This window comes from Melitaea cinxia, chromosome Z (genome assembly GCF_905220565.1).
Source record: "Melitaea cinxia chromosome Z, ilMelCinx1.1, whole genome shotgun sequence".
In the NCBI taxonomy this organism is placed as follows: domain Eukaryota; kingdom Metazoa; phylum Arthropoda; class Insecta; order Lepidoptera; family Nymphalidae; genus Melitaea; species Melitaea cinxia.
The window spans coordinates 9,525,234-9,546,806 of NC_059424.1; the positions used below are offsets into that span (position 1 = coordinate 9,525,234).

Here is a 21,573-nt window from a genome sequence, read left to right on the forward strand (position 1 = left end):
TTGTTATGTGGTCCCATTTAAATTTGATCGAGTTATCACGAGTGCTTTTTCAGTTATTTCGTATAATGCGCAATTAACGGACAATTTGACGGACTACCTATGGTATTACTTGTCGCTGTCATTGAAATCTGGTTTTTTTTTGCGAGCAAACACAATTCTGTATATGAAAGTAAAATGAAGGAAAGAGGGAATCAGTATTAAAAGATATGACGAAACGAAACCTCACACTTGCAAACCAGATAAGTCGTTTAACAGGCGGTAGTTGGTATTCGTACAAGCAAACAAATATAAAAACATAAATGCATCGATATATAAGTAGATACATATATGGTTACCACAAGTATAGCCTTCATTCAACGGTTGGGTAATTGGCTAAAATGTTTTAGTTTTTTTAAACCTTAATTATATTAGAGTCCTAATGCGAATAAGAGAAATAAAAGGAAACTCTTTTAACTGAAATATAAAAATGTCATTAAACTCACACGGCATTGACATTATACAGAAAAAAGTTGATATTGCGTAAACATTAACGTTTAATTGACATAACAATATTGTTGTTTATTTTTAAAATAAACAAAATAAATAAGCTTGAAAAATGAACTTCCTAAACACCTGCGGTTTAAGACGCGGAAGAGTCTTTTGGAAATATTCAGTCGATCGTGATTCTCAAATAAATCTATTTTATTTGTTGAAGTTGAATTCTAACAAGAAAGAAGAAACGTCTTTTTCGTCTCCAGATATTCAGAAAATTGAATATCAGTTTCGTGTGCTTCCTCTTCATACCAGCCTCCTTTTTTGGAATCAGATTCGTTTTCAAAAAGATTATCCTAAACTACACCGTGACTTTAAGCATCCGAATTTCGATGAATACAGAAAAGAAAAATTCAAAGATCTTAAGTATACAAAATGGCATTCTGGTGATGAAAAATATGGTTATACGTACTTGGCTGGTTTTATTGGTTTCCTTGGAGGAATGTATAGCTTAAAATCGGAATTAACACACTTTTTATTGAGCATGTCAGCACCCGCTGACGTTTTAGCTTTGGCTACTATAGAAGTAGATATTAAGAATATCGCTCCGGGTATGTGTTCTTCATATAAATGGCGCGGTAAGCCACTCTTTATTAAGCACAGAACGGAAAGTGAGATGAAAGCAGAAGCTGATACACCGATGTCAGTTTTGAAAGATCCCGAAAGTCCCGAGCAGCGTACAGTAAAGCCTGAGTGGCTAATTGTTATTGGAATTTGTACACATTTGGGTTGCGTTCCAATTCCTAATTCGGGTGATTGGGCAGGTGGATTTTATTGTCCTTGTCACGGAAGCCACTACGATAATGTGGGCAGAGCAAGAAAAGGTCCTGCTCCTCTTAATTTGGAAGTGCCCCCTTACAAATTTTTATCAGATACTGTTGTTTTGGTTGGTTAATTAAAATAATATATACAATATCGAATGATGTGTGCAGTGTACACATTTTATAATTGTTTTTGTTTCAAGTATTTTTTGATGTAAAACAATCCGTAAACAAAAATATGAACTGAGTTAAAATAAAAGTTGTAGATACGCCATAGTCACTAGGTTTTCGTTGTAAAAAGGAAAAAGTCTTAGCGACTTTGTACGTAAGATTTCTTACTTTATAGCTTACAAACTACCGTCCAAGCATTCGACAATATAGAAAATTTTAACTGGTTTGTGTGAGAACTAAATGTGCAAATAGTGGTAAAAGTTCCATCTAAGGCCCGTGGTCGTCGCGAGCGATCGCTCGACGTCATAGATGAGCTCACTGTTCGCGACCACATCGCGCCCACTTCATCTACAAAATATTGTACAACTGTCAATGTCAAATTGTGAATGTTATCTCTCATTCAATTCGTCAAAAGCGCAACAATAAATTCCCAGGAATCAACGTTGAATTAAGTTTTACTCTAATCCGTGCGAAATATTCACTCACAACCCCCCCACAGCTGCATGTTTTCAGTTCACCATGCCGTCATATTGCGAGCACACAGCTGACACTGACAGCGCCAAATATGCATTCCATTTATAAAATTCGTCCACAACGCCCGCGGCTTTTTTTTACGTTAGTAAAAAGACAATTTCAGCGGTCGTGGTCGACTCCATTGTGGGCCTTAGGTGGAACGAGCCCGTTACAGATAGCAAATTTCCAACTTACAATGACAGCTGTCGTTGAATTCTGAACATATTTTGGGTACAACCCACTACGCCATCGATCACGACCACTGAAATTGCCGTTTCACTAACTTAAAAAACGCCGCGGGCGTTGAAGGCGAATTTTATAAGCTCGCAATATGGCAGCATGGTGAAAACTTGCAGCTATGGGGGTTGTGAGTAATATTATAATAGTGAAACTTAATTCAAGATGGATTCCCGGGACTTTATTGTTGCGTTTTTGCCGAATCGAATGAGAGATAACACTTACAATTTGACATAGTATGATTATTTTTTTTAAATTCTCCTCGAATTTTTATGAAAGCCAACTCTGGCGAAGTGGGTCCGATGTGGTCGCGAACAGTGACGTCATCTAAGACGTCGAGTGATCGCTCACGACGACCACGCATGGTCTTTTTAAGTGTGTCCTAACTGTACTGTGGTAAACAAATGTGGCATACTTCCGACCACTGACAAAAAGAGTCATGGTGTAGTTTAGTAAAGTGCCACAAAAAGCAAATGAATAAACAATATTAACCTCTGGTAGACCGGACTCCATCGAGCGCAAGCTCCCGTAGTCTCCCGCGGGATTGAATTCAAACCCAGCACCCAGTCTACCGCATCTTCCGCACGGTGCTAACCTCGTATCTCCCGCGTAATATGATTCGATAAGCGCGCGCTACTTGAGACGAAGTTTTTTGCTTATAACTCCCAAGTTTCTACACTTAGAACAAAAATGTTTATATTATTTTGAAAACTATGAATTGAGCTTGAATTTATTGTTTAAAAAAATTTTGTACATGTGTGCATAACAAGTATAAAATCGCGCTTGTTTCAAAGGGAGGGAGAAAAAGTGGTCTTGCGGACAAAGTTGAGTGGACAAACATTTTTTTTTGGCCATACAGGTGTTTGCCATGGTCTGGGTTTTTGTGCAGTCCTTGTGGGTCTCCCCACCGTGTCTCGGAGAGCACGTTAAGCCATCGGTCCCGGTTGTTATCAAGTACACCTGATAGCGATCGTCACTCATAGTAGGGAATATATCCGCCAACTCGCATTGAAGCAGCGTGGTGGATTAAGCTCTTATCCTTTTCCTACATGGGGAAAGAGGCCTATGCCCAGTAGTGGGATATTACAGGCTGAAGCGTAGCGCCCCCACCAGGTGTGTTATGGACAGCCTAAAAAGTAGTAAGTGAGTAGAGAAGTAGTGTGAAAATTTTAATATGGTATAAAAGTTTTCAGATCAATCTGCAAGCGAAACTAACGCTGTCCTTTCTCTGCATGACATTCAACCTTAGGGTAGCAAAACATTTTTTAGGCTGACCGTACATAAAGACAAAGTACCTTACGATCAAAATCATGACAAGTTACTGCAGGCTACCAAGTAGAAAACCAAATCCATGTCGTGTTTGGCCACATGACTTGTATTGGCTTGCTTTGGTCTTCTAGTGTGAAGTTGCTTAAAAAAATGTTTTTTAAAATTTTTCACTTAAATTTATTTCACTTAAATTGAAGGTTATGTTAAAAAGTATAAATACAAAAGTTGTGGATCTTTTTACCGCCTACAACTTTGCCCTTGAATTTTATTCCATAGGACTTGTAGTTTAGTCGGAAATCGAGATAAACCGTTTTTTACCATTAAACTTCCCCTTCCTACCACTTCCCGACCTCAGATCACCCGTAATTTATTTTTCCTTTCATTTGCGTTGTATTTTCTTTCATAATGGGTTTCATTCTACTAAAAAAAATTTGGTTTCAAAAGCTAAAAGCAATGCTCTACAAGCGCGTTTAATTTTAATGTTTTGTCTCGGTCTAGTTGAAATATGTTGGATAAATATAATGATGCTAGATTAGTGCATGCGAAGACACAATTTCAGCGCGCTCCTGTCGTTCCTCACGCCATAGGCTGCAGCCTAATTAGCCTAAGGGTTAATCAGGCCCTGTTTAAATTATATAATAATTATTGATCTATGTTTTTAGTGAAATAAAATAGTAAATGTAGTTTGCAAATGTTCGTAAGTTAATGTGTTGAGAAAATGAATAATAAATTCGGAAAAATCATAAATTACGTATTGACAGGGTTTGTTTACAAAATAGGACACTTTTAAAAAATGGGTTTTACTTGGAACGATAGAAGGTGCTTTGCAGTCGTTTTGGTCGCTTAGTGGAACGTACTATTTATCTCTTTTAAACTTGTCAAGTTTTCGTCAAGTTCTCTAAAAAACGCGAACTTGAACTATACAAGTCGGCTTGCCAACAGCCTTGAACAGCCGACTAAAAGTATTTTGACTTTTAGTGTTAATTGCTTTAAAGATTAATTAAATGAAATATTTTTTTGTATATGGATTAATTGTGATATATTTAAACGCATGGTTGGTGAAAATATATATGTAATATTTTATTACATTATTGTAAATGTAAAAACGAAAAAAATATGGGTAAATTGAATAATTCCTTCTTATGGGGGATAATTTTTGCTTCTGCGACATGGAGTATATCTTTATATTTATATTGGTTGCTCAATATGAGTGGTAAGCATTACACTTATTCTTATTTAGTTTTTTAAAGTTTCAAGATTTTTCTTTTTTTTATTTAAATTAAAAAAAGTAGTTTTTTAATTCTCATTTATCTCAATATGTAAACATATACTTAGTAATCTAAATCTTTACAAAGTTGTTAAACCATATGGTAAATATCAACTTTAATTATTTACTTATAACATTATAGGTGCATTTTAATTTAAAAAATATATCTTATTGCAATGAATATCACAAAATATAGTATATTAACAGCAGTAAATAACCTCCTAATTTATTTCTCTTAGGATTTAGTAGTAGATAACTTTCCTTAGCAAGAACTAGCTGATACTAGGCAAGAAAAAATGTCACTTACAACTAGCGCAAGACTCGATTCAATTCGATTAGTTTTTGATGATGTATTCACAGATCTATTTCAACAGATCACAGGCAATAGATCTGTATTTTTTTTTTAATTTATATATTAGCTGACAAAATTCATTTTGCCATATATATATAAATGTATATATAATTTGTTTATTAGTTGTCAATTAAGTGTAGTTGTAGGACATTGTGTATGTATGCACATACATTTTGGCTATTTATTTTTATCTATACAGGTTATTATAGGCTTACGTTATGAAAACACTTAACTTTTTCTCACCTAGTTTTTCTGAGTTGCTCACACTGGCGTAGTCAGTTAGCTTGAGCATGAACTTTATAAGTGTATATATGAATAAAATATGTGTGTATCTATATATAGATTTATAAGTATGTCAATTCTGAAAAAAAGTATCCATGTTTAAATATTTTCAAAACAGTTTATAAGATTAATAATTTGAAATTGTTACTTTAGTGTTAACAATGCTTTTAGGTGAAAATATTGTTAATAATACACAGGACAGGTTTCATTACCGTCTCGTTAACAATGAAGAGAAGGCTCGAATAAAAAACAATGATAAATCTATTGCAGCTTTGGAGGGTAAGAATTTATTGTACGACAGTCCTAAAGTAAACAACATTAATTATATGGATAAAAAGTGGAAAAATCACAAAGAAATGTCCGATTATTACAAGAGGAAAGTAATGTTGAGGGATAAAATGTCAAAACTTGGATTGAAAGAATTATCTAAACCAGATAAAAGCTTAGGTGGGTGAATATCGTATATTTGTAACTTAAATGTGATCAAGGAAAAGTTCACATCCAATATAAACAATTAAACATATTTGTTTATTCATCATGAAATCTGCATAGACTTCTTATTTAATATTCTTAATTTAAATTTTAAGTTCACATAATTTCATTTCAATCCGATACATTATTTTGTACTCATTGCTGTGTACAATACTACATGACAGAAATTGTATCTTATAATTGTCTTGTAATAATCTTATAATTATATTCTTAAATTTGTCTATAGCTAAATGCTATTTTTATTACATTAAAATAATTATATTGGAATTCAAACATAAATACTGCAAATCAATTGTTAACCATAGAGTTACTTTCATACATGATGACTGTTAATTTCTCTATTCTAGAAAGTCAGTTTGGGTTGATACACAATGCAGAAGACGTTCAAATCCGTGAAAAAGGTTACAACCTGCATGCATTTAACACTCTTATTTCACAAAGAATTGGAAATCATCGAGGAATACCTGATACAAGAAATAAATTGTAATATACTTATATTTCATATGGTTATATTTTAAAAGATGACTTAATAGTTTACTTTCATTATAACTGTCTTTTACTTCAGATGCCGAAAGCAAAAATTTCCTCCAAAATTACCAAAAGCGTCAATCATCATATGCTTTTACAATGAACATTTTGAAACACTTATGAGGTCAGTCCATTCTATTTTGGATCGCACCGAAATGAGGCTCCTTAAGGAAATTATATTAGTTGATGATTATAGTGACATAGAAGGTTTACACGATGATGTGAATAAAGCAGTTAATGAATTAAATAATAAGGTAAAGATGGAGCTGGAAATGTTGGAAACAAATAATATTGATGGCGAGAGTATGATTGATTATATTAATGATGACAATAACGTTTTGAATGTGAAGAAAACTACAGACTCAAATAAAAAGTTAAAAGGTTTAAATATAAGGTTATTAAAAACCAGTAAAAGGGAAGGTCTTATACGAGCTAGGCTGTATGGGGCTGATAACAGTGTTGGTGATGTAAGTTTGTTGATAATAATCGTTTAAGAATGTATATAGCAATTGAATATTTTGATAGCATATACTATATAGCTATTTGTGTAGGTGTGACTTTTCTATACTCTTAGCTTACAACTTCATATTCCATCAATGATAATGAATTAACTATAATTGGCATATTATACTCTACTTAGTTTATCTATGTATGACTTTGAATTTAATTCAAACTAATTTCCTTATGGATACCTATGCCATTAGCGTTATACAAATCTATCACTTAAAAATACAGCTTCCATATTTTGAGTTTATGATTATCGCATTTTGAATTTAAGTACTATGATGATAAAAATATGGTAGGACTGTTTAAAAACTTTTGTATACTTAAGAAAGAATTATGTTTTAGGTTCTAGTATTCTTAGATTCACATATTGAAGTCAATGTCGACTGGTTACCGCCTCTTTTAACGAGATTATCTGAAGGAGTAGATGGTGTGAACGTGAGATATTCTCCTCGGGCTGTAACACCTGTTATTGATGTCATTAATGCTGATACATTTGAGTACACATCGAGTCCACTGGTCAGAGGTGGTTTCAACTGGGGGCTACATTTCAAATGGGACAACCTGCCTAAAGGAACCTTGAAAAGTAATCATTTTAAATTATTTGCTATTAAAATATTAATTCCATTCGATGAGTCATATAATAACATTTTTTTGGCTTTTAACTCATTTAATAAGGCTTTCAACTAGCTTGTTGACACAGTTGGTAGTCACCTTCCTTTCAGTTCAAGAGTTATGTAAATTAATAAAAAAAGATGTGCTTATTAGTTTGCTGTTTGCATATAACACAAACATTAAGTTGCATATATGTACTAGTAACAGCTGACTGTGTGTTTATGTTAAACTTATTTATGTTATAAACACTTTCTAATGGAAATTCTTAAAACTAGACCATAGTTTAACCAAAGTAATAAAAAAAATCACTAAAGAACAGTTTATCCTAAGATGAGCATGTCCAATAAACAAAGAACCTTTTATACATAGTATTTCAGGATTTGTATACATATATAAACTTATTGGCATTATTAAATATATTTTAGAAAAACTTGAATATCTATGATAGGAAAAATGATTGTTAATCATTATAACTTAAATTAACAAATTCTTTTTTGATAATAAATATCTTCTTAATTGAATTATAAAATATGCAATAATCATTTAAAAACATCCATAATGTTAAAGAAATTATGAATAAATGAGACATGTACATGATTGTAACTAATTATGTAGGAATATGATTTTAATTAATTTACTTCGCTATAAACTACTTTGTAAACCACTCACAACTTAATATAAAATAACATTAACATAAAGAATAGTACTTAAGATGATAATATTTTTTTATTACACTTAATAAATTATATACACTAACTTATATTAATTTATCAGTAATAAATGAAATGGCTAAATAATAATAATTAATTAATTACATCTTTCATTTTATATTGTTTGTAAATATATTATAATTGTGATAAAAAATTGTTAACATCACATTTGTTATGAATAATATTACGATAAAAATAACTAGACGTTTATCGTGGTTTCACTGGCGAGTATTACAGATTCATTAATAACGTTTGGTTAACGTGTTTCAATTCTGATAGATCATTGCGTAATAGTACGAGTAGTGCCATATTTATTAAATAAATAAATATATATAATTCATGCAATTGGTCATGGTGTTCCAGGTAGCAGTCGACTGTCGACCTTATATAAATACAAATAATAAATATAACGTTTAATAATAAGTATACATTTTTGATATGGTGGTACTTAGGTATATACCCAAACTCAAGATGGGAATCAAACCCACATCTTTGGTGCAGAAAGGGCTAGAGTCAATAAGCCAGTCTATTACTAACGAATAATGTAACTTTTAAAATCTTTTAAGTTTAAACAAAAATAAACAATTTCATTAATTAACGCTTAACAATAAAAAAGGAAATCTCTTTGGTTTTTGTAATCTATACCTAAGAAATCTTGTTTCACAGATGAAAAGGACTTCTTGAATCCAATAAGATCACCAACTATGGCAGGCGGTTTGTTCGCTATATACAGGGAATATTTCAATAACATTGGCAAATATGATCCTGGTATGAATATTTGGGGAGGCGAAAATTTGGAGATATCCTTTCGCGTATGTATACTTTTATGCCTCTATATTTTTCTGCTCTTGTTTGCCACAATTGGTAAATGTAACAGGAGGAGGAGACGATTTCACTTGAGGTTATTTTGAGGAAACAACTTACTAAAAGTTTATATAGACTTTAGCCTTCCTCGGAATAAGGAATATCCAAAAAAAAAAAAATTTTTTTCAATTCTGTAGTTTTGTAATATTAATATAAACACGTATGTAGATGAAACAGTCTGTAACATCCCACTGTTGGGAATAGGTCCCCTTCTCCAGGTAGGAGATAAGGGTGTCTAACCCTTACTCTTATATTAATAATAATAATAATCATAATAAAAATAATAATAATAAACGCTTCAAACTGAACGGATCCCACATTAGGATTTTCTCCTGTGTTGGGGTTCTAGAAACACATATAATACACAAACACAACGCCCAGACTACGACTAACATCTATATGGTCGATACAAATGTCTGTCGTGAGCGGGAATCGAACTCGCGCCCGCCAGCGCAACAGCCAGTGCTATTACCGCTGCGCCAACGCGTCGTCAATTAATTATTTATTATTAATTTATATTGAATCGAGCTGTGTCCCGCTGTTTTATATCCGTTAATTTTGAGAAAAAATTAACATAAATCCTCGATAAATGGGCTATCGAACACAAAAAAAAAATCTCACCAGTAATTCCTGAGATTAGAACGATTAAAAAACAGATAAAATTTTCAGCTTTATAGTATTAGTGTGGATATAATATTCAGCGTCACTCAGCATCAATACGACATAATATAATTATGTATATACATATTCCTAATTGCGTTCCTTCAAGCGGGGATTCTGTAGTTGATATGGATCACGTTTCACCTGAAAAAAAGAACTTAGCCCCCTTTTTAAATTTTACTCGTCTTAATATACGAGCTACTTTTGGCAAGGTACTATCGTATAACCGCCCAATACTATTTTTTCGTAGCCCTAAGAAAGGTCGATTAAGTGATATAAAATATAGAACCACATATGAAAACTATTTTTTTTTCTCGTAGAATGTTTTATTGTCAACTAGCTGACCTAGAGACTTTCGTTCCGCCTAACAGTTAATGTCAACAAATGAATGTCTAGACATGTGTTCTGAATGATGTTTTTTAGTGTTAATTTTTTATGATGAATATCACATTTTAATACTTATTATCCTATTCAGGACGAAGATGAATCCTAAAGCACAAAAATTATAAAGATGCTCGAGCCATTCTTGAGTTATAAATGGTGTATCTGACATGATTTTGTTTTATATATAAAAATATTATAGCCATCTTACGCACTAGCGAAAAGTATCATGCGGGACGAATCTGTAATTCAAAAAAGGGCTTGGATTGTTTTCTTCACGCGGGTTGTGACTATCGGTCACAGCACTGGTTTGTGGCTGTAGCGCTGGCGGTTTCGGGTTCGATCCTCGCACATGACAAACATTTGTATTGGCCATATAGGTGTTTGCCGTGGTCTGGGTGTTTGTGCAGTCTTTGTGGGTCTCTCCACCTTGCCTCGGATAGAACGTTAAGCCGTCGGTCCCGTTTGTTATCATGTACATCTGATAGCGATCGTTACTCATAGTAGGGAATATATCCGCCAACCCCCATTGCTCTGATCCTTCTCCTACATGGGAAAAGAGGCTTATATCCAGCAGTGAGATATTACAGGCTAAAGCGTGATCTATTTCACCAGCTGAACCTCCCATTTTAAGGAACGCAATAGTCGAATAACATATATATATATATATGATTTTTTTATTTCTATCGCAGATATGGATGTGCGGTGGTATATTGGAGCTTATACCGTGCAGTCGGGTCGGTCACGTGTTCCGTAAACGAAGGCCATATGGATATGGTGAGAAAGAGGATAACATGCTGAGAAATTCGATGCGTATGGCTCGAGTCTGGATGGATGACTATGTGGTAATTGATCTTATATAAATTACTGCCTTTGCTCCGAGGTTTCACTATAGTTAATTCTAGAAAATAATGTACTAAGATTCTATATAACCTATAACCCTCCTCGGTAAGTGGTCTTTCCAACACAATAATGGTTTTACAACCAATACTTCCTGAGATTAGCGCTTGAAAACAAACAAACAGCTTTATAATATCAGTAAATTATGTGTGAAGCTAGCTTTGAACTGCGATTTTATCCCTAGAATATATACATCGGGAGTATTTTTAATTTTTTACAATGTTTATTTAACAAGTAATACACTGATTTCGTATAAACTTAAGTACAAACCGTCATGGTTTTATTTTTGATAATGACGTAACAAACTTTTATTCCTAACTTCAACACCTTTAAGCCTTTTCTAAAACCAGAGGTAACTTATGTGTTTTCCTAAGTTCTGTGCTCCATTTAAACCAAATATCACCGAAATCGATTCATGAAAACGTAATAGACGGATAGAATAACTTTTGTATTTATAATATTAATAAGAATATATGTAATGAAATATGCAAACTGATCGTATAATGTATTTTTAAATGTCTACATTTACATTAAATATGCAAATGCGGTTCTTAGAATTGATAATTAGTAGTTCGTCGGAAATTTTTGAATGTTACGCTGTTTGGTAAAATATGATATGACCGAATAAAAGTAAAACGATTTGATGTAAAATTTTATTAACATAAAAAAAAATGTACGGTACCCGTTTTAACCGACTTAAAAAAAAGAAGGAGGTTTCTCAATTACGACCATATATATATATACACATATATATGTGTGTGTGTGTTCGCGGATAACTTCGTCGTTTATGAACCGATTTTGATGATTCTTTTTTTGTTGAAAAGAAGATATCCCCAAGGGTGGTACCATAATAAGGAAACCAAGATGTGATGATGGCATTCCAGAAAAATCGAGGGGAACCTTCTAATATCGTAGTGGTGATAGTGCGCTTGTTAATTTTGTTCGTCTACTTACGTTGCATTACTTGTGGATGTAATTGAAGTCGTTTTTTTTCGTTTGCTAGTAAACACAATTATTACATGAATATGTTCATTTCTTTTAATTTTTATGTAAACCTTGTTTTGACAATAAAGAACACAAAAAAGATGTATCTAAATAGGTTCAATCGTTCGGAAGTTCGGTGCATAGGTACATTTTGAAAATTATTTTTTGTTTATATAGGATGTACGTAATAAATATCTACAAATATTATTTTTAGAATAAAGTAATAGAAAAGAATCCATCTGCAGCGCATGTGTCTATAGGCGATATATCTGACCGAATTGCGTTACGTAAAAGCCTGGAATGCAAATCATTTAAATGGTACATAGAAAACGTTTATCCAGAAATAGAACAAGGTGAAAATACAGCAGCTAAGAAGAAAATAGCGGCTTTGAATGATCCAGAAAAGAATAAATTCCAACCATGGCATTCGAGGTAAAGATACTTATATTTTTAAAGTCTGTATAGATGCTAAACGCGAATGTATGATAGATGTAATTTTGATGTAAAAATTTTTATAGACAAAAATCTTGATTTATTCTATACTAGCTGCGCCCGCGACTTCGTCCGAATGGAATATAACAAAAGAGTTATTGTTCAGTTGGCAGTTATAAAATAATAAAAAATCTAAAATAAAAGTAGCCTAAGTTACTCCTTAATTACATCAGCTATCTGCTAGTGAAAGTCCCGTCAAATCGGTCCAGTCGTTTCAGAGATGAGTCGGAACAAACAGACAAACAAAAATCGTAAAAAATGTCATTTTGGCATATCGACCGTGTATAAACAACTACATACATATAATATTGTTTTCTAATGTTTACGCGAATTTTACTCATTTAATAAAACACTTTTTTCGGATTTTATCGCGGTTTATTGTTAACTTTTGATTCCCGACGTTTCGGATACTTTACAGCAACCATGGTCACGGGAGGACTCCCGTCCAAAAGTGTTTTATTAAATACATACATATAAATTTAGTTAAAAGCGGTTATTTTAATATTACAAACAGACACCAATTTTATTGATTTGTATAGATGATGTCCAGTAATTTTCACAGAGTTGAAATATACACTGTTAAAAATTAGAGTCTTAGAAAAAAAATACAAATCTGAATGTATGTTCATTAGTTGAAATCTAAGAAATAAACAGTATTTGATTATTATGAAATGACATTGAGATATTGAAATTAAATAAAGTTCCGGCTGTGTAAATGTTTTATAATAATAATAATACTCTTTATTGTACACAACAACAATCAACACAATAACATATTACAAATAAAAACAGTGTACAAAGGCGGTCTTATCGCTAGAGGAGCGATCTCTTTCAGACAACCTTTGAGCATATAGGACACAGCGTAGTGAAAGCGGTTAGGAAGTGTACACAGACAAGTGATTATTAGTGTCACCTAGAAAAATATCAGTTGTCGAGTACAAATACACATACATATACAGCATAATATTAACTGGCCCCGACGGTTGTTGTCGGGTCCTTGTATATATATACTCAATCACTCTGATAACTTTTATAGCGCGATATAGGATACATCTACGTTTTCTCTAGTTTTACACTACTATTAAAAAAAATTAGAATATATCCTAGTAACTATATTTTCAAAAAACTTTTATTTTTAAATTATATTTGTACAGATAAACATAATAAAATTTCATTGTATTTCACAGAAAACGCAATTACACGGATTCGTTTCAAATCCGCATGAAGAATACAAGTCTATGCATGCAGAGCGCTAAAGATATAAAAAGCAAAGGTAGTGGATTGATACTCGCTAATTGTATCAGGACCTTGAACCAGGTAATAATCCATTTTGCAATGTGTCAACCTTGTAAGGGTCAAAGACTTCATTTAAAGACAACAAATATAGATATAAATTGAAATTATAAGTTTTATCTAGCATTGATTATGAACAAAAACAAAAAACTTTTTTATTACAGATGTGGTTTGAGACGGATCGCAATGAGTTAGTCCTAGGACGTTACTTGTGCCTCGACGCCGTTGGCAATATCTCACCTATCATCGGCAAGTGTCACGAGCTTGGGGGCACGCAGGAATGGAAACACAAGGGGACGGTAATGAATAATCTTCATATATAAAAATTTCGTGTCACTGTGTTTTTTATCGAACACTTATGACCATTTTTAGCTAGTTTAGCTGCAAAAATAATTGTATTTGTTGACAAACAAAAAAAAAACCGACCTCCATTCTCATTGACATGTTCGCTTCAGCCTGTAATATCCCACTACTGGGCCTAGGCTTCTTTCCCCATGTAGGAGAAGGATCAGAGCTTAATCCACCACGCTGCTCCAATGCGGGTTGGTGGATATATTCCCTACTATGAGTAACGATCGCTATCAGGAGTACATGATAACAACCGGGACCGATGTCTTAACGTGCTTTCCAAGGCACGGTGGGGAGACCCACAAGGACTGCACAAGCGACTAGACCACGGCAAACACCTGTATGGCCAATACAAATGTGTGTCATGTGCGGGAATCGAACCCGCAACCGCCAGTGCAACAGGCACAATCCATGGCTGTGACCGTTGCGCCAATGCGGCATTGACATGTAATATAATGTAAGTAGTCTGAAAAACAGTTTAATACGTCTTATTAGGGATAGCTCAAAATTATTCGTCAGATCATGATCGAATTTAAATGGGACCACATGACAAACGGTAACTTTTGATTAAAAAAGAATCATCAAAATCGGTACACCCAGTAAAAAGTTGAGTTAACACAAAAAGTAGGGTCTAATTGAGAACCCCCTTCTTTTTTGGAGTTAGTTATTAAGTTATAATAAGCTGCTAAACTGTTGTTTAAATGTTCTTTAATATTTATGTTTAAACAGTCACTTAATAAGTGTGGTTAAGAGAAAAACGTAAAATTTATTGTTTTTTTTTTTATAGGCTGGCAGTCCAATTTACAATACGGCAGCTGGTATGTGTCTCGGCGTGGAAAGAGCGGTAAGAAGCGAACCCGTGCTCTTAGTCATATGTGACAGCCAACCAACGAACCAATGGGATTTCGTTCGATCATAAACAGTAACATACAAAAATAAGTAAAAAAATAAATTAGCCTTTATTGCTGTTTACAATTCACAATTATATTTATCACTGGCGATTGGTTTCTCAACAACAGCCTGTCATTCGACAAAGTCCTTCCAAATACTTCCAGCTATCTGTCTTTCGCAACTCTCCAATTCATTCTAGATCAGCAATTCTCCTAAGGTCGTCCCCCAAACGTTTCATTTGTCGATCTTTACTTCTTTTTGGCTGTAAATTTGTTCATGGACAATTGTTTGATAGATTTCAGAGAGTAAAATTAGTTCATGGACAATTATTTCACAGATTTAAAAGAGAATGAAAGTAGGTTTAGAGTGAATGAGTTACTCGTCAAATGTCTTCTCTATGCTGATGATCAAGTAGTACTTGCGTCTTTGGTCGAGGAGTTGCAGAGATGGTAACTGCTATGCGTGGAGCTTTTGTTAGAAAGGGAATGAAGATGAATGTAAAGAAGACGAAAGTGATGTTGTTTGAAAGAGATGAGGCAGTGACAGACTGCAATATCGTGATTGGAGATGAACAAATTGAACAGGTAATGATGAATGAGTTTGTGTATCTGGGTTCAAAGTCTACAAGAGACGGGAAGTGTGAGAGTGATATTGAAAGAAGAGTGAATGTAGGAAACAGGGTGACTGGAGATTTGCACTCCTTTATGAGCAGTCGGAGGGTGTCTAACAAGGCTCGTTTGGCTGTGCATGTGGGGGTTTTGGTTCCGATACTCATGTACGGAAGTGAAAGTTGTGTATGTTACATATATATATATATAATGTACTTCTTTTACCATCACTGGGATACTACTCTGTTAATTCTAGCCCATTTCTCACATTTTTCACTTAACATATTATGTCGTGCTAATTTTCATTTGAGTGACTTTACTCACGTCTTTAGATTTAGTTACATTTTTAATTTTGTTAATTATCCTTTATTTTTACTCAGATTGTACTTCTCTCTATTCCGTTTTGACGTACGATTATTTAGTGGTTCAGTTTTTATGTGAGTGCCTGCCTTTATGCTTTCCTTAGATGTTGAAGCATTTGCCCTAGTTTACTGGACATTCTGAGAACAGAATTAGGTCGTCTGCGAAACGTAAGCGGTTCATTTTCACCATTCATATTGAGTCCGTATTTATCTCAATTCGAGATCAGGCCGCCTTGTCGTTCGCCTCTTTCTATAGAAAAATCTTCTTCCGTTGTTTTCGGCCTGATGTAAACTGTGCTTTTTGAGTGTATATTACTACGTATTTGTATGTTTCTTTTTTATCTTGAGAATGTAGTGCCTCCTGTATACTCTTGTTATAAGGAATAAAAGACCTTGTTGTAGTCAACGAAAGCTAGGTATTTTGCTATATTCTTTGTATTTCTGCAGAACTTGCCTTAGAACATGTATATGATATACTGATGTGATGATATGTTACTAGACGACTAGTAACATACAAACATACATATATTTAAGATAATTGTTTCTCTTGTTCGAACTAGAATGCATCGTAAGTATAACGAATATTTTTTTGAATATAGGAACTTGATTGTTACAAAAACCTATATCATATTAATTAAGTACAAAAAATTTATAAAACTATTGATATGCGTAATTTAAATTGTAATAAGTAAAAAAATGCATGGAATTGATATAATATTGTATTAAAGGGTTCGGAAAAGATGCTTGGAATTGATTTAATATATTATAGTATTAAAAGGTTCGGAAACTTTTTTTTGGAATTGATTTAATTTTGTATGAAATGGTTCAGGAAAGATGTTTGGAATTGATTTAATGTTGTATTCAAAGGTTCGAAAAAATATGTTTGGAATTGATTTAATATTGTATTAAAAGGTTCGGAAAAGATGTTTGGAATTGATTTAATATTGTATTGAAAGGTTCAGAAAAGATGCTTGAAATTGAGTTAATATTGTATTAAAGGGTTCAGAAAAATGTTTGGAATTGATTTAATATTGTATTAAAAGGTTCAGAAAAGATACTTGGAATTGAGTTAATATAGTATTAAAAGGTTCAGAAAGGATGTTTGGAATTGATTTAATATTGTATTAAAAGGTTCGGAAAAGATGTTTGGAATTGATTTAATATTGTATTGAAAGGTTCAGAAAAGATGCTTGGAATTGAGTTAATATTGTATTAAAAGGTTCGGAAAAGATGTTTGGAATTGATTTAATTTTGTACGAAAAGGTTCGGAAAAGATGTTTGGAATTGATTTAATATTGTATTAAAAGGTTCGGAAAAGATGTTTGGAATTGATTTAATATTGTATTAAAAGGTTCAGAAAAGATGCCTAGAATTGAGTTAGTAATGTAGTATTAAAAGGTTCGTAAAATATGTTTGGAATTGATTTAATATTGTATTAAAATTTTATGTAATAATTAAATTTTGATATATTTTTCTTTGTAGGCAATGATACACTCTTGAGGTTGTCAAAATTGTCAGTATATATTGTCAATGTAGATACAAACCTATTGAATGTTTCATACATTAATTCTTGTATTAATATTAAATTTATTTCTTTATTGCTATCTTAGAATATTAGCATAAGATACTTTGCAAATACAATTTGTAGTATTGGACTATATATCAGTATGATTATTGATAGATTAACAATAAATCAACACATTGAAAGTTGATTGAAATAGTTTTGTAACAAAACTAGTCTAAAGAAATCTCTTTAAAAAATATTTTAGTTTTTATATAATTACTTTGAGCCATATTATAAAACTTTTATATAAAGTTACTTGTTACTTTTAATATTTTCATAAGATTTTATATCTTAGCAGCAAACCGCCGCCCATAGTTACGTATTAATTTTTTATGTGATAAATTATACTATAAAAATATGCTATTTATTATTAATCAAATTGCCCATCGCGTTCGTATAACTTAAAGCAACAAAAAATAAAATATTATTGATTTTTATTTGGTTGTTTCTATAACGTGTGATTACAATAACAATCCACGTATATAACATAAGTTTTTTCACTGCTGGACATAGGCCGCGCCGGACATCCCAGTTTTTCGCAATTCTCATCCAGCCTACACCGGCTATCTAACGTAGATCGTCGGTCCAGTGTTGGTTGGATGATGGTCAACAATATTTGAAAATATTAATTCACAAAAATTGTTTTCGTCGAGCTTTTACACTAACATATTTTAAATTTACAATGAAAATCAAGACATTAGTAATTGATAGGTTTTAAAGAAAGTTTATAGGTAAGGTAAATAAAAAGTAAAGGTAAAAATGTCTGTTACGAAGCTGGGCATAAATAGTGAATTCCTAAATAATGAATATATAATTCAGAAACAGAACTGTTCCGTTCGAATTTTTTTGTATGTGTAATAAAATTTATTTTTGAAAATAAAACAATCAGTGATATTAGGCGCCATTTATATTATTTATTATTATATAATAAACATTAATTCGAATTTCGTTCGTTTGTATATAAGTTTATCATTTTCGGTTTATAAATTTATTACCATTATATATTGTAAATATTTGTTAGTTATGCAAATTTGCTAAATATGTATCGATTATTATTTTTTTTCTCTGTGATTTTTTTATATTATTATTTATAGTTTATCTCAATGCTGAGAACATTCGCGTATGTTCTTAAATAAACAAAAACTGCCTTTTTGATCGACTTCAAAAAAGGAAGAGGTTCTCAATTCGATTGAATTATTTTTTTATGTATAACTTTTGACTGGGTGGATTTTGATGTTTTTGAAGTGAAACTTTTTTAGGCGCATGAGGGGTAGAATTCTTACGTACCGAACGCGTCACGGCGTCACGAGTCACGAGTCACGAATCACGAATTTTTAAACGTTCATACTGCGTTGAAATTAGTTTTTTTTTTTAAATTAGTTTGCAAAAGAAGTTTCACTTCTGACATATATACTTTGTACGCACGCAATTTTTTTTAATCGATGGCTAATGCGTGTCATGTGGTCCCATTTAAATTTAATTGAGATCTAACACGTACTTTTCGAGTTATATCTAATAAAGCGTATTAACTATTTTTTCGTCGACGCAACTTAATACTTATTTACAAGTAACATGCCGACTGTTATAGGTATAGCTAATTTTTGTTTGATAACTTTACATAGAAATAATACGTATATAAATAGATACAAATATTACACCCAGACTCAGGCGAGAATCAAATCCACAATCCTCAGAGATGACAGCAGCCACTACAAACTACGCCAGCGGGCTAGTGAAATCATAACAGTTGTTACTCAATCTTTTAGCCGAAGCGACAGACGTCGCTCTGTCTTACAAACTGTCAAACTCTTTTCTGAAATATTTTAATTTTCTGATCAATTTTCTTTGTTTATTATTACATAGAAACTTTTTAAAAAGTAAGAGAAAACTTTTTAAAAAACGTAGCTGAATTTTTATAGTATATTGTACTAAATGTACAGCACAATTTACTGTATACTAAAAATATTTCTTTCTTCAAGATTGTTCCCCATGTAAAAGTGAACTAGGATCGATCTAAAATATTTTTGCGACTATATTTTAATATTGAGCAGTGTAATACGTACATACGAATCGCGTTATGTAAGGTTATCTCTCATTAGAACGTCATAGAACACTGTGTCTCAAGTATTTAAGGTAACAGAGCTGAGGCCCGGGAGCGGAGTCTTATGTCTCTAGACGTAACGAGGGCTCTTTTGATTCTAACTGCAATCTTTTCTTAACGACTTTGTTTTCTTTTATACTCTATATGTATTTTTTTTTGTTTTTCATTACTATAGAAACTATATTTTTTATATAAAATATTATATTATATTTTTTATATAATATATATATTTTTTTAATATCAAAATGACAAAACAAAAAATATGGCTCTTATCTTGTTTCATATATATATATATATATATATATATATATATATATATATATATATATATATATATATATATATATATATATATATATATATATATCGTATATATATCGTATAATCGTGTTATATATTTGAATTTTTCGGTAGTTATACTTCTATTAATTATTATATGACTATATTTTGATATTATTAACAAGTTTATAAAATAAAGTTGTGAATTTCAACATTTTAAGTAAATATTTTTTTTAAATAAACTAGCTGCCCGGAGATACTTCGTTCTGTCAAAAGTTAATAGTATTTTTTTATTATTATTAAAACCTTCCGTGGACCTTAAGGAACATACAAAAAAAAAATCGCCGAATTGGTCGAGCCATTCTCGAGTTATGCGCTTAGCATAATTCATTTTTATTTATATAGATAGATAAGAAGTTATTTTTTAGCAGTTTTTATTTTAATCGCAATAAGGTATTTCACTATTATTTTTTATAAACATTTGATTGCTATAGACATCTTGTTAGATTAATTTTAAAGCGACAAAGATATGATGATATGATCTTTTTTTTTTTTCTTTTTTAAGAGATTAGTATTATACTTACAGTCTTAAAGCTGTCGTAATGTGAAAAGTCCTGGGTTTTAAAAATGTTAGACGGCTTATTAAAATAAAATGTTATGAAAGAACTATTGGAAGTAGTATTTAAGTATTAATAGTAAATAAAATAAAATGTGTATTGTATTATATTTTTTAATGATCACTAAAATGATAATCAGTTTGTAACTTTCTTATTTTTTGTGTTAAAAGTTAATCCTGAGCATAAATTTTAAATTTGGTGAGTTAGCTAATTTTTTATCATAAATTGCTTCGCTTCTTCAAATACATAAATATTGTAAAATAAATTATTACTATTAATAGTGTAATAAATTCCATCACACGTCTATGAAAATTTAAATTACACTCAATCTGTCAAATACTGCCAGAGGAAGGGTGTCTAACTTGTCTAAGGCACCCTTAGTTTTGCGGTTTGTCCCCGCCCTACAAATTTAGCCAAGCTACGCTGCTTTCCTTTCTAAAGTGTTTACCATTCTCTTTGAATTGAATCGAGTTGACCCACTGTTAAAATATTTAAACTATACCTATACTAATTCAGTAGCTTTTAAAATTTAGGTTGTATATTTAAAATTATTTTCAAGTCCACTTCTACACTTCCGCCTAAGACAACATTTGAAATTTAACCAGTTTATATATTTTTATTTTAAAAATAGGAAAATAATTTTTTTTTTAAATAATACTTGATTCGAAATATAATAGAATGGTTCCAATATAAAGGTACATATAATACAAAGGTAAAAGCTTCTAAAACATTTGAACATGACAACTTTTGAAAATTATCTCCTAAATTTTCCTAACATTTGTTTCTAAAGAAGGTAACGTTTACATTTTTGTTTGATTTTAGAAAAGCGTTACCTTATTAAAAGCATTTGATAAATATTTAAATAATATATTTTTACAGATGTCGAGACGTAACTGTCTCGAGACACTTTTCGCTTTTTATGATGTTTTTAGATTAAAAATACATATATTTTGAATATACTTAGAGGTTTATATTACATTTGTGACTTGTTTTTAAG

At 31.7% G+C, this 21,573-nt stretch overlaps 2 protein-coding genes across 2 annotated transcripts; both read left to right on the forward strand.

Moving 5' to 3' along the window:
* Positions 1–595: 595 nt before the first annotated feature.
* On the forward strand, positions 596–1,426 carry LOC123668770 (cytochrome b-c1 complex subunit Rieske, mitochondrial-like). The gene has a single exon (XM_045602464.1). It carries the CDS (start codon positions 596–598, stop codon positions 1,424–1,426), a length of 831 nt encoding a protein of 276 aa, XP_045458420.1.
* A 2,913-nt stretch (positions 1,427–4,339) lies between these two features.
* LOC123668622 (polypeptide N-acetylgalactosaminyltransferase 35A) lies at positions 4,340–15,129 on the forward strand. The gene is made up of 11 exons (XM_045602341.1): positions 4,340–4,695; positions 5,555–5,830; positions 6,223–6,358; positions 6,441–6,870; positions 7,253–7,493; positions 8,899–9,044; positions 10,830–10,982; positions 12,236–12,453; positions 13,701–13,830; positions 13,971–14,105; positions 14,942–15,129. The coding sequence occupies exons 1-11, from the start codon at positions 4,599–4,601 to the stop codon at positions 15,071–15,073; spliced, it is 2,094 nt and encodes a 697-aa protein (XP_045458297.1). The 5' UTR covers positions 4,340–4,598; the 3' UTR covers positions 15,074–15,129.
* Positions 15,130–21,573: the final 6,444 nt, after the last annotated feature.

What these genes read in the sequence shown, in the direction of transcription:
- LOC123668770 (XM_045602464.1), top strand. Translation starts at nt 596, where the DNA reads ATGAACTTCCTAAACACCTGCGGTTTAAGACGCGGAAGAGTCTTTTGG.
- LOC123668622 (XM_045602341.1), top strand. Translation starts at nt 4,599, where the DNA reads ATGGGTAAATTGAATAATTCCTTCTTATGGGGGATAATTTTTGCTTCT. An exon ending in GCCTAAAGGAACCTTGAAAA is followed by an intron (nt 7,494 to 8,898) that starts GTAATCATTTTA and finishes CTTGTTTCACAG; the next exon opens with ATGAAAAGGACTTCTTGAAT. An exon ending in TCTGGATGGATGACTATGTG is followed by an intron (nt 10,983 to 12,235) that starts GTAATTGATCTT and finishes TATTATTTTTAG; the next exon opens with AATAAAGTAATAGAAAAGAA.